The sequence below is a fragment of the Ambystoma mexicanum genome, chromosome 6q, assembly GCF_040938575.1.
Source record: "Ambystoma mexicanum isolate Mex_15411 chromosome 6q, UKY_AmexF1_1, whole genome shotgun sequence".
In the NCBI taxonomy this organism is placed as follows: Eukaryota; Metazoa; Chordata; class Amphibia; order Caudata; family Ambystomatidae; genus Ambystoma; species Ambystoma mexicanum.
This window is the reverse complement of record NC_090937.1, coordinates 974,362,550-974,374,698: the sequence shown is the minus strand read 5'-3', so window position 1 is coordinate 974,374,698 and position 12,149 is coordinate 974,362,550. Positions and strand designations below refer to the sequence as shown.

At 41.5% G+C, this 12,149-nt stretch overlaps 1 protein-coding gene across 1 annotated transcript in view; it reads left to right on the top strand.

Annotated features, from left to right (window-relative positions):
• LOC138516394 (uncharacterized) overlaps positions 1-12,149 on the top strand; it is a 746,393-nt gene that overhangs the window by 335,471 nt on the left and 398,773 nt on the right. Inside the window, exons 12-13 of the mRNA XM_069631475.1 lie at positions 6,443-6,582; positions 9,181-9,294. Of these exons, the coding sequence (XP_069487576.1) occupies positions 6,443-6,582; positions 9,181-9,294 (254 nt within the window). The remainder of the gene's footprint in view (positions 1-6,442; positions 6,583-9,180; positions 9,295-12,149) is intronic.

The window sequence follows — 12,149 nt, the reverse complement described above, 5'->3', positions numbered from 1 at the left end:
GTGTTGCACTGTGTCGTCTTGCTTCCAAGGTGAGCACGCTGCCCCTGAGCTATCCTCCCGAGACAAGAAAGCCAGCTCATGCTTCCTTTCAAAGATCAGCTTTTCATTTAAAGCCTGTGGAAATAATGTGCACTCAAGATGTTGCACTGAGTCAGACGTTAAAGACATTCTGTTATCGTCCTGGCTATGCACATTTCCCAAATAAAAGGAGGGGCCCTATGGATGCTACCAACTAGTCCCCTGCCATGCAATTTTAATCAATAATAGTGGGCAGTTACACACTTTTAGTCTCTGATGAAGTTGTCAGAAGTGTCTTCATTTGTTGCTGTTTTGATGTGTTAGTCAAACAACAGTGGCAACATGTGTTTCAATCCAATTCCTGTGTTTTTCAAGGCCGGTAGTTCAACACATCTACAAATAATGTACCAAACAAAAATGAAAAATGAAAAATTCTTGTGAGTGGAACATATCTGTGACCAACCATCTCTATTTCCCTCACTCTGTTCTTCCCCCTATGATTATAAAGCGCTCTGTTGCTTCCTGGAGGTAGTTCAGCGCTCAATAAATACCCTAATAATAATAATAATAATAATAATAATAATAATAATAATAATAATAATAATAATAATAATATATTTTTTAAATTGCTTAGCAACATCATCTACTAGTCTTATGCTATCCAAATTGTGTGGGTAAACAATACAACCAATGAGATGAAATAATATTCCAGTTTATAGTTGTACTACGCCATTTGAAAGAATCATGAAAATAAAAGGTGGCTTTACATTTTCCTACTGTGAATTATAGCTGTGTTTTTATGCACAAAGTGTTTTAAGCAGGATCCAGTACCAGTTATAATAATCGTTTCCAGGATATGTGGATGTATGATGGATGTCGTCACAATAAGCAGCCCCTCTATGTCAATTATTCACTAACATGTGCCATACTTGATGCAAATATTTAAACCAGCAAGATGGTCTTGTCGGGGTGGTCAACGAGGGTACCCTTTATTACAAGGGATTCATGTTGCGCACACCATATTGATGATGGTGGATGACAGCAAAACTGGGAAAGTGTTGCAAATTCACATAAATCACTTAGAAATATACAATATTAAAACTGTGAATACAACACGAACACAAATCCATACAATGGGGTGCTTTTTTCTATGGTTAGTTGTTACACAGGCATTCCAAAATGGCAGGAACATTCTTGATGGGAAAGAGAATTAGTTACCTAGTAATAAGGTCATATGAACAGGGCAAGGTTCACAGTGCACCAGGAGTGTGTGTAATGGAGATGGCTATCTATAGTTGAAAGAAAATCCTGTTTAAGCAGACCTCTCTCTATTGGCCGAAATATGTCAGTAGAACCATGTGCAATCATACTTAAAGTTAAAGGTACTGGCGTCACAACCTACTACAACGAATCCCAAGAAGAGGTGTGTTTTGAATATCATCTGAAGATAATAATGAAGATAAGCCTGACCAATGAAAATGGAAGAATTGGGGAAAAATTGGACTTCTTGGAAGAGGATTTGTCCAATCGCATTTGGGGGTTGGAGGGTAATATAAGTATCTGGAAGTGTTTTTTTTAAAAAAATGTAATTTGATTTAACTGTATAACAATTTTTACAAAATAGTCCAGCATCACAATTCCATCTAACGTGTAAGAGTCTGTGTTCTTAATTGAGGTGAGTTTCCTTCTTCACGTCTAACGTCAGGCCTCCTAGATCTCTTATGCGAGGCCAATTTGCTTTAAGAATAAAGCGGCTACAATGGTCCACTTTGTTTTCTTGCCACTCATCCGGAGTGTCCACCACGATTCCTCATCCAGAGTGCTTCCTTTTTTCAGGACTTTCATAAGATGGATTTCCCTTGCTCCTTGCGTTCCACTGCACGTCAAAATTAGGTGGCGTATTGTCTCTACCTTTTTTGTCTTGCAACAGCGACATTCATTCGTAGATGATTCTCCTCTGATTGCCATAATCGCATTAGTCCGTATCACGTTCAGTCTGGCTCTCAGGAAGATTCGTCCCAAGTTCTTGTCTGGGAATTTCTTCAGGCATCCTCTTGTCTCATTCATTTTCATTCGATAACTAGGTGAGTTGTTTGTCAATTTGTCGGTTGCTGCCGTTTCTTGCATTCCGATCCAATCTAGTTCGATCTGTTTTTTTGACACCTTGACTGGATTTCCTATGAGCGCTTCCCTCGTCAAGGCTACCTCTTCAAGTAGGTTTCTACACCGTGCTGCCCATTTTGACAGGATTTTGTTCTTCTCACTGTCCAGTTATTTTTTTAGGATCGCGAGGATTTTTAGTTTGGGCTCTGTGTTTATTTTCCTGAAGAGCATCATGGTGTTTCGTTTGACGGTGCCCTTCAAAGAAGGTAAGCATAGTTCATGCCTGATAAGTGAAACCAGAACTGTTTGCGAAAGGCCAAGCACCTTTCTCCAAAACAAGCCTTCGAGTTTGTCCCAGATTTGTTTCAGGATTTGTGGCATCGCTTCGGTTCCGTACGTTATACATGGTACAACTTTGGCCTTGAAGAAAGACATCACCGGTATAAGGGAGTATCGCCCACATTTCTTGTCCAGTAGCATCGCTTGGTGAGACAAGGTCTCCATTTTGGCTTTTAAAGACTCCTGCATTGGAAATTCCGTGCTGCTGTTAGTTAGCGTAACTCCCAGATATTTGAAGCTTCTCACGTTTTCTAGTTTTTCACCTACTACGTACCATTTTCCCTTTCGAGCTGTCCTTCTCGATGTTTCAAACGCCATTATTTTGGTTAACTCTTGTTTAGCTCCATGTTGTTTGCCATCAGGTATTCAAGAAGACTATTCAGTTGCCTCTGGAGGCCCACTATAGTTTGGTCTAATAAGATGTACACAATTCGCGAGACTTTGGTCCAACCTATGGTGGGAGGGAAACTTCTGATGTCTGGTGCCCATTCTTCGATGTCTGCTATATTCGCATTATATAGAGCTGGAGCTATGGGGCAACCTTGTTTCACTCCTCGAAAGGTCCGAATTTCCTTTAATAGATGACCAGCCCCGTTCAGGCGGACTCTCATTGATGTTCCTTCCTACATTACCTTAATACGAGCCAACAGTTTTTCCAGGTATTCCTTGCGTGTTAATTTTGCCCAAAGGTGATCCCGATTCACTTGATTGAAGGCTTGTACAAGATCAACAAAAGCCATATCGTCTCTGGGACTGCCATGTTGTACTTTGGCTTTGAGGGTGCTTAACAGAAGAATATTTGCTGTTGTGCCAATGTTTTTTACAAAGCCTAACTGGAAATGATCTATAAAGTTTACTTCTTTTAACCAGGTCTGTAATTCCTCCAGAACACATGACCCAAATACCTTGCTAATAACGTTGAGCAAAGCTATTGGTCGATAATGCCTCAGATCTTCTTTTGCTCCTCTTTTGAAGATCGGCACAACATTTGCTGTCTTCCAAGAAGCTTGGACGATGTTGTTTTCGTTGCAGTTCTTGAAGATTTGACAGAGAAGAGGCGCCCAAACATCCACATTAGATTTTAAGTCAAGGTTGGCAATTCCATCCAGGCCAGGGGCCCTTGAGTTTTTTAATTTTTTAATTTTTACCTTGATGGTTACGGTGTCCCATGGAATTTCCCATGCTGTTGCTCCTTGATGTTCGATGGATGAAGTTGGCGTTTCAGGCAGTTTGTACAGGTCGTCAAAAAACTTAACCCATTGCTCTTCGCTCACGTTATTCTGTAGGGCATCGTTAGTACTTTTGTTTGTCGAGTTAATTAAAGACCAGAAGACCTTACTTCTTTTAGCACTTATCTTACGCAGCATCTGTTCTGCATATTGTTGAATTAAGGCTGCACGATGATATCAAACCCAGGTTTTGTAGGTTCTTTGTGCCAGTTTTAATTTGTCTTCCATGTTTGCCGATTTTGAGTTTTTTGCCATGCGTTTCAGTTTCCTCAGGGAAGCTCTCTGTGCCACCAACTGCAGATTATAAGAGTGCTTATACGTTTTTGACTGTGTACGTCTCGTAGCTTCCTTACTCGATATGCTGACAGTAGTGGTACATAGTCTACTGCGATTATCTGCAGGCCTGCTACTTCAGCTTGCGCCCTATTGTTTGCTTTATAGGCATTTGTGATTTCATGAATGCTTTGTTCCGTCAATTTCAGGCGATTTCCTCTCAGACAGGTTTCCATCTCATTTGGCATAGTTCTTTTCATTGGTTTTTACATGTGCCAAGTTGCTACCAGTAGATTGTGATCGCTGTTTTCCGTTCTCTCCACTTTGCTTTACTGTGGAGAGAGATCTATGTGTCCTATTTAGTTTAGTTTAGCTTACCTTATTTGTTAAATGCAACATTTACCACAAAGTGGGATTTTGGCTCTCAGGACACAGTGCCAGATATCTGTGTAATTTATTCAAGACATTTGTGATTGATGAGTTAATTGGAGATTGCCTAGCATGAATATACAGGGCAGCTGTAAGAGAGTGTTGAAACCAAGTGGATTGCATGTAGTAAAGAGATTTGAACTCTCCTCCTCTTGGATCTGTGGCCTTGACTGGGCTCTTTGAAAGTTTGGGGATTTCTAGGTGCTTTTTGGGATGGTTATATTGGTGCAAGGCTGGATTCATTTTAGGTGGAGATTGTGCTCTTTTAAGCTTTATCTGCATAATCCAACCTCTTCTACCCTTCTGCACCCGGACTTGCACCTTCAAAAGAGTTGTAGAGTCGGCTTACTAGTTTGAAGTTTCAAGTCTACTTTAATAAGCATCACGTCGCTGTTGATTGACTGATTGCCACTTTACGTGTATTATTTATTTATTTAATTGGATATTTTGTGGGGTCCTTCTTGTCATTTTACATACATTTTAAAGAGCGTGCCAGCGTGCCTGCACTGTGGATGGCATCAAGGTTGAAAGCCTAGGCCTGATATTTGTAAGTCACCCCGATTACTTATCAGGTGGGGGCTTCATTTGGCTGTGGTAGAGGAGCGACTGACAGTTGTGTTTTCCATTCGGAAGGCTACCATCCAGACCCCCCCTAGAGAGGATGGGACCTTTTCTTTTCATTTATGTACCCATGCTTTATCCATGTGAAGTTATAAATACGAAACTTTAGACAAAAGAATGAAAAGAAAGAGGAAAATCTGGACTGGATGTGTTGGCCACCTGTGGCACTGAACAAAATAAGAACACAACCCAATTAAAATAATGGTGCGCGCAGCATTTTGGGAAGCTAAGAAAGCTAATCATGGGCACTGCGAGGTGTAATTGTAAGGTTAGTGCTTTTGCATTCTGGTACTTGTAGTATTGCTTTTCCATCATAAGCGTGAGGCTGCAAATGGCGGAATGTAAGAAATTGGAGGCAGGGCAAGATGTGCTAAAAACAAGTGACAAGGGACAACCTGAAATGCCACCAAGGAGCAGAAACCGGCCTTCATCATTGTTCGAAACAACTTTGCAACTTGTTGCTATGAATTATGCCATAAAGAAATAAACCTTTATTTTGTTTATAAAATTAGATTTTGCTGCACACTGGAGCAAGATTATGAGAGCTTCCCAGAAAAATGTGTCTCATTATCTTGTTGTTTTCGGCCCATAGCAAACTCTAAGCATTAGTGTTCTTGTGCAGCCAGCATATGGTGAGGTGTTCTCCTCCTGGGTCTTATGTGTACTGGAGCCTGATGGCTGATTTTGTAGTTGGTGCCACCCTGGAGGTGCCCCCAAATGAAGGCACAGATCCATACATAGACAGGAAGCCACCCTAGGGTCTTTACAGGCTTCTCTCGGGCGTCTCGCCAACTCACTCTTCCGAGGTCCTGCTTTTACAGTCTTCCAACCCAACTTCTCCACCTCGATGAGCCACTGTGATCTCGTACCAGGGGGAGCCTTCTCTTGTTCTGTACTTCTCTCTATCTTTATCCTCATGCTTCTCCTGCACCTCCTCAATGCTTCATGCCTCGCTTGTTCCTCGTTTGATCTCAGTATCTGCCTCCTCCTCCTGCTCTTCTGTTCTCCCACTGACCTTACTGCACTCCGCCTCCTCTCTCCTGCTCATCCCCGCTTCACAATTCTCCTCTGATAACTCTCCTATTTTATCATCTCCTTAATCTTCACCACTGTTAGATATTTCTACAACCCTCAAGTGAGAGATAAAAAGCTGTCTAATCTAATGGTAAGATGGGGTTTCAAACCAAACGAGAGACCAAACTCTCTAAAGAGTGGCGACGGCAATGTCGTCCGGATTCACCCAATCGAGGAGGTAGGCTTGCCGTGAAGTGTACACACTGCTGATTGTTGCCTGCTCCCACAGTAAAGTGTATGTTCTGATGTGAAGATGGTTTAATGTACTCAAGTGGTATGCAGTTCTGCTTCAGATCTGTGTTTGTGGTTGAAAGGGGAAGTGTCTGGTTGACATTTTTCTGTTTCTCCATCCACAGCTACGCCACACCAACATCTACGACTACAGCGTCAGCTGGGGATGGGATGGCATCAACGCCAAGACCAACAGATCCCATGCTTACTACCTGGAGCGCATCTGCATCGAATTCCAGAAAATTGTGATCAGTCAGTTCAACAGGTAGCAGCATACATCCTTATCCAAAGGAAGCGCAATACATGACTCAAACTGTGAATTGTATTATCGAGGGGGGAAGGGAGGAGTTAGAAATAAGGCAGTGACCAATGCGAGAGACTTTTGACAGTTTGTGGAAAGACAAATTCCATTTAGATACAACATTTTCCTTCTTTCTTTGCATCCAATTCTGCAATTTCTGTGACTTTCTTTTCCAAATGGACTTTAGAGACAATTTTTCGTTGCAATGGAGCACCATAATGAACTATTGAATATATAATAAGTAACCGAATAAATAAATGCATGTGAAGGGGGTCCACTAGCACATCATCTTGATTTGCATTAAAAAAGTTGCATGCAACATGCCAAACAGGATCTGCTCTGATTTCCTTTGTGAATATGTGTGTGCAAAAGCCCATGACATTTGCCCACGGAGGAAAGCATATTCCTGATTCACCAGCAAGATGCCCTTTCCTGTTTGAGGGAAAGCTACACATGATCCTGTGCCACTTTGGGACAGGAGCAAAGGGATGCATAACAAGGTTGATCATGAGCCTGGCGTGACCCTGGTACAATATGACCCATCAGCAAAACCTCATGCTCCATTTATTATTGTTCAGGCAGCATAAGAGGGGCAAATGCATCGTCTGGATCTAGTACACCCCCTACACAGTACAGCCTTAGAATGTACACCCTTTTCTCTTCTTCAAAAGATGAATATACTTGTAGATATTTGGATTCACAAATGGTTCCTTCCCCTCACCGAAATGGAGGATCTTATTTTCATCTTCTCAGTAGTGGTCAATAGTGGGAGTTTAGTATTCAATACTAAATGAAGACTAAAAGACTAGAAACAAGCATTTGTTTAGTATTCTATTAGTAATCGTCTAGTGTTCAGCACGGTGAATAGTCTTCATATAGTATGCCGCTTAAAACCATAAATGCAATAAAAAGACAAGTTAAATACTAAATGTAGTATTCGACTTCTCCGACTCCAGATGCTTAGCATTCTAGAGACAGACAATATGTTCTCCTGTGTTGCTCCACCATCTATACTATCTACTATGCAAGCACTAACCAGGCCCCACAATGCTTAGCTTCCACAATCGGATGATATTGGGCACATTCAGCATGGTGTGGCTGTCTGTGCACAAGGTTATTGTCACTGTGGTGCTCAAACTAGCAAAAAGGGACATTGACTGTGCACTGACATGAGCTTACAATGGCAAATGTGGAATGGCACTACACCTGGTGGTGATTCCTCCATTCTGAAGCGAAGGCAGGGGGACTTCAGAATGGGAATAATGAAAACTCTCAATTTGGAGGAGAGGGTACAGTGCAGTTTCCACGGGTGGTAACTATAATTCCACTTGGAGGTATTAGGACATCTATTGCCTTCAAACTCTCAAAGAGACACCTCAACTCAGAAAGACACAATAGCGCGTTTCTCAATTTCCCTTTGGCAAAGGCATTGCAGACTGGTGCCGTGCACGTTTTTTGATACAACCACCAGCATGTGAAGGGAATGTAGGAAAGGACCCTAACAACTCTTCCGGTACCAAAGAAGTTTCTTCTCGGTGCTTCTCCTTTGGCTTCACAAAGTTTTGAGCGTATACTATACATTTGTATGTTTTGAAAGTTCGATATGCTTTCCTAACTTATGCATATTGGCCATGCATTACCATGTTTTGTATTTTCTGTGGTGAAATATGTTTTGCATATTTCTTATCCCTTAGTATGCTCTACATGTTTCCTAACATGCACTACTTTTTGCACATTACTATGCTTTAGTATGTACTGCATGTTTGCTATGGTGGACTACTTTTTGCACGTTACTATGCTTTACTATGCACTGCATGTTTGCTATGGTGGACTACTTTTTGCAAGTTACTATGCTTTACTATGTACTGCATGTTTGCTATGGTGGACTACTTTTTGCACGTTACTATGCTTTACTACGTACTGCATGTTTGCTATGGTGGACTACTTTTTGCACGTTACTATGCTGTAGTATGTACTGCATGTTTGCTATGGTGGACTACTTTTTGCACGTTACTATGCTTTAGTATGTACTGCATGTTTGCTATGGTGGACTACTTTTTGCACGTTACTATGCTTTAGTATGTACTGCATGTTTGCTATGGTGCACTACTTTTTTCACATTACTATTCTCTAGAATGTTTTTCATGTTTGCCCTGGTGCACTACTTTTTGCATGTTACTATGCTTTAATATGTTGCGCATGCTGCGTAGGGTTCACTATTTTTGCACATTGCTATGCTTTGGCATGTATTGTCTGTTTACTATGGTGTACTATGTTTTGCATGGTTACTATGCTGGAATATGTTACGTATGTTTTCCATGGTGCACTATTTTTGATGGTTACTATCTTTATGTATTGTAGAAAATGTACTATGTGTTATCGTGTTTTCCACTGTATTGTGAGTTATTCTTGTTATTGTAATCATTGGTGTCATCTGCCAGCAATGCTGCCATGATAGCATATCAAGGGGTTTCAGACGTGTGTTTGTTCCACTGTTAAAGACCAGTTTTGTACAAGAACCTATAATGTATTTGAAGTTTTCCTGTATTTTCCATATCGCAGAATGACCAGCTCCCAGAAGTTCCCTGGCGTGCCTGATGCTCGGAGCAGGAAGCAAGTGATCCGAATTCTGTGCAATGAGGAGATTCTGGAGCATGCCGAGCACTGCCATAGACTGTAAGTAGAACTAAGCAGAGCCTATCCTGCCAAAGGCTTACCCTACACAGGCTCTTTATAAAAAACTGGCCACGTGCCACGCCTGCAGGGTTGGGGGGGCAAGGGTGGAACAACAATTTCATGAGCTCTTCGGATCATAGGCACCCAGCTTTAGGACCAGATGTGTCAATTCCATAGTGCACGTCTAGAATAGACACTTGGTGTAAGCGTGTGCTTGTTTAGGTGCTCCTCCCGTTACTTTTCAAGCAGTTGAGGCTTCTTTGGTCAATATCTAGTTGAAGACGTAGTCTGGAGATTTTGAGGAACTGCCCCTCTGCCGGTCCCTGCTTAATGGAGATCCAAGAAACTCTGCTTGAATAGCTTTGCTTCCAGTTACAGCAATGCGACTGCTATCTCTGTTTAACTCTCAAGTTGCGCTGCATTTCACATTTTAAATAATCTTTCTCGAAATATATATTTTTTAAAGAAACCATTAGAAGAGCATGTTCGGAGTTGTCGCGTAATGCTGCCAACACCTTATACTCAGTCGGTGCAAAAGATAAGGATTGGTTTGATATTTGTTGCATAAAAACAGAATTTGTTCTTCAATTCATGCGATGAAAGCCAGTGTTTGCTTTTCACCAAATGGTAGGTTCAAGCAAACTGGCAACTCAGTTAAGACAGTGGACATTGTGATGAATCGCGGGATTCCACCAATTCTCGTCAGAAGGGAGCATTTCCCCTCTGATGCAAGGGAGGTGAGCTGTATACGCAATACCCTCCCTAGGGGTAGAGGCAAGCAGGACCTAACCAGCACAGACTCCCCCCCTGGGGACAAGGACTACCGTCCTAATAAAGAACTCCCAAAATCACACAACATGAATCCTCCCTTACGACAACTTCTGAAGAAAAGGATAAGAATTCCTCAGAGCCTGCTATTTTTTATTCTAGTCCATTAGTGATAATTGCAAAGCAAAACTCATGTAGTACTGCGACGAAGAAAACCCAGGGAGCAATACAAAGTCTGAGACAACAGAGAAGAAGGACTTTGACAGTTTGCTAGGGAAGCCCCACAGCAAGGCGTTCTAGCACCTTGAACCATCTTGTGTGCTAGATGGGGTTACCAAGAAAGATCTCACACCAAATAACCAGACAGACTCAAAGAATATGCCAAAATACAACATTATTCGCAATTCAATAAAGCACAGCAAACTGGCAGACATCAGACTGATGCTCGCACACTCAAACACAAACTTGATTATACAGAGATTTCATACCCCAATATGCATAATCTATGACATCATCATACGTGGCAAACTGTAAAACCTATTGAAGAGAGGGACTGAGTAGGGGAGCATATGTACCTATGGTATACATAGGGGTTAGTACATCATTGTCTGCCTCTTATCTGTAAGGCACACCTCAAACTACCTGTACATACCTTATAATATTGATTATAGCAAAGAAAATGGTAGCAGATTGGTCTATGCAACATTGTATAGCAGATTACCCCATAGACCCTCTGATTGGTTGGCATTCTCACGCAACCTTGGACTTTCGGCTTGTTAGCAGCACATGAGCGAAACAAAACCCAGGTGCTTGAGTCATGTCAGATTACTTCCCACTTAATCCACCATGTCTCATCAGTCCGGCCATGAGCCAAAGTTTCCTGTCTGTAATTGACCGTGTAGCCTGCTTTCTGTTCTGGGACATTTAAGGTAGTGTAAGCACATCATTATCTTCATCCGAAGCTTAATGAATAGCCCTTGTTTACTACTTCTGAATCACGTGTGAGGAGATTGCAAATGTGTCCATTTCTACCTCTTATTTACTTTTATTTGGTTTAATTATACTGAGTGTTATTGCTTCTCTTGGCCTCTAGAGACTTGCTCACTCCATCTTGTATAGACTTTATACACTTTTAATTGTCCAATACTTGGCTCTTGCAGTTGTTTTCTTCTTCTTTAATCTAAGAGAAATATGTTTTACATACATGGCTTATCCACCCACCTCCCCTTGTGCCTTGCAATTATTCCATAAAATAGCATCCTTGATCTCTGGCCAATGTAGACTTCTCTTTATTTTACACACATAACTGTTTCTCCAACATCTCCTGACTCTGCAACCCTGGTCTGTCTCTGAAGAAGCTGAATTGAGTCTTAACACAAGCCGGCGTCCATCTTCCTATTATTGCCGTCCTAACTACATTTTACTTTCCTCTATAGCAAGCTTCTATATGCCTCATCTATCTTGCGTTACTGCATATTTAGACTTATTGGTCAGCAAGTTACTTTATCTTCTTTGCATATATGATTGCCGCTTCAGTTACATCATCACTCTTGAGTATTTTCATATTGTTTCAGCATGCCTTCGTATATCTACTCCATGTCATCACTCTGCCCTCATCAGATTTCATTCAGTGCTCCATGATGTCCAAAGGGGCGTTCTGACATCCTTCCACTCTTTCAGTGTGAGGGTAAATTTGGTATGGTTATCTAAGTGCATACCGTCACTCGTACACTCGATGCTGTATAGGGAAAACACATGTGGTCCCATATAAGGCTCTTTTACTGCTGTTCCAATATGAAGGCGATGAGGGCACAGGAGCTAGGCAAAACACGTCAACCTGCTCCACCTGCTCCTCTACATCACCCTCTCTGGTCGAGACCTCGACCATATTTTCCTCATCAATCTCCTTCATCTTCTCTTCATACTGCTGTTTCTTTGGAATCCATAACTTTGTCAGGTGAACTGCATTTTTTTATATGTTCATCCACACTCCAGGTCATGTGACAACAATAGCCTGATGGTGGACAGAATATTCAACGTCCTACATATTTTTTATGATCCTAAACGGTAGTAGAACTTTGATCCTG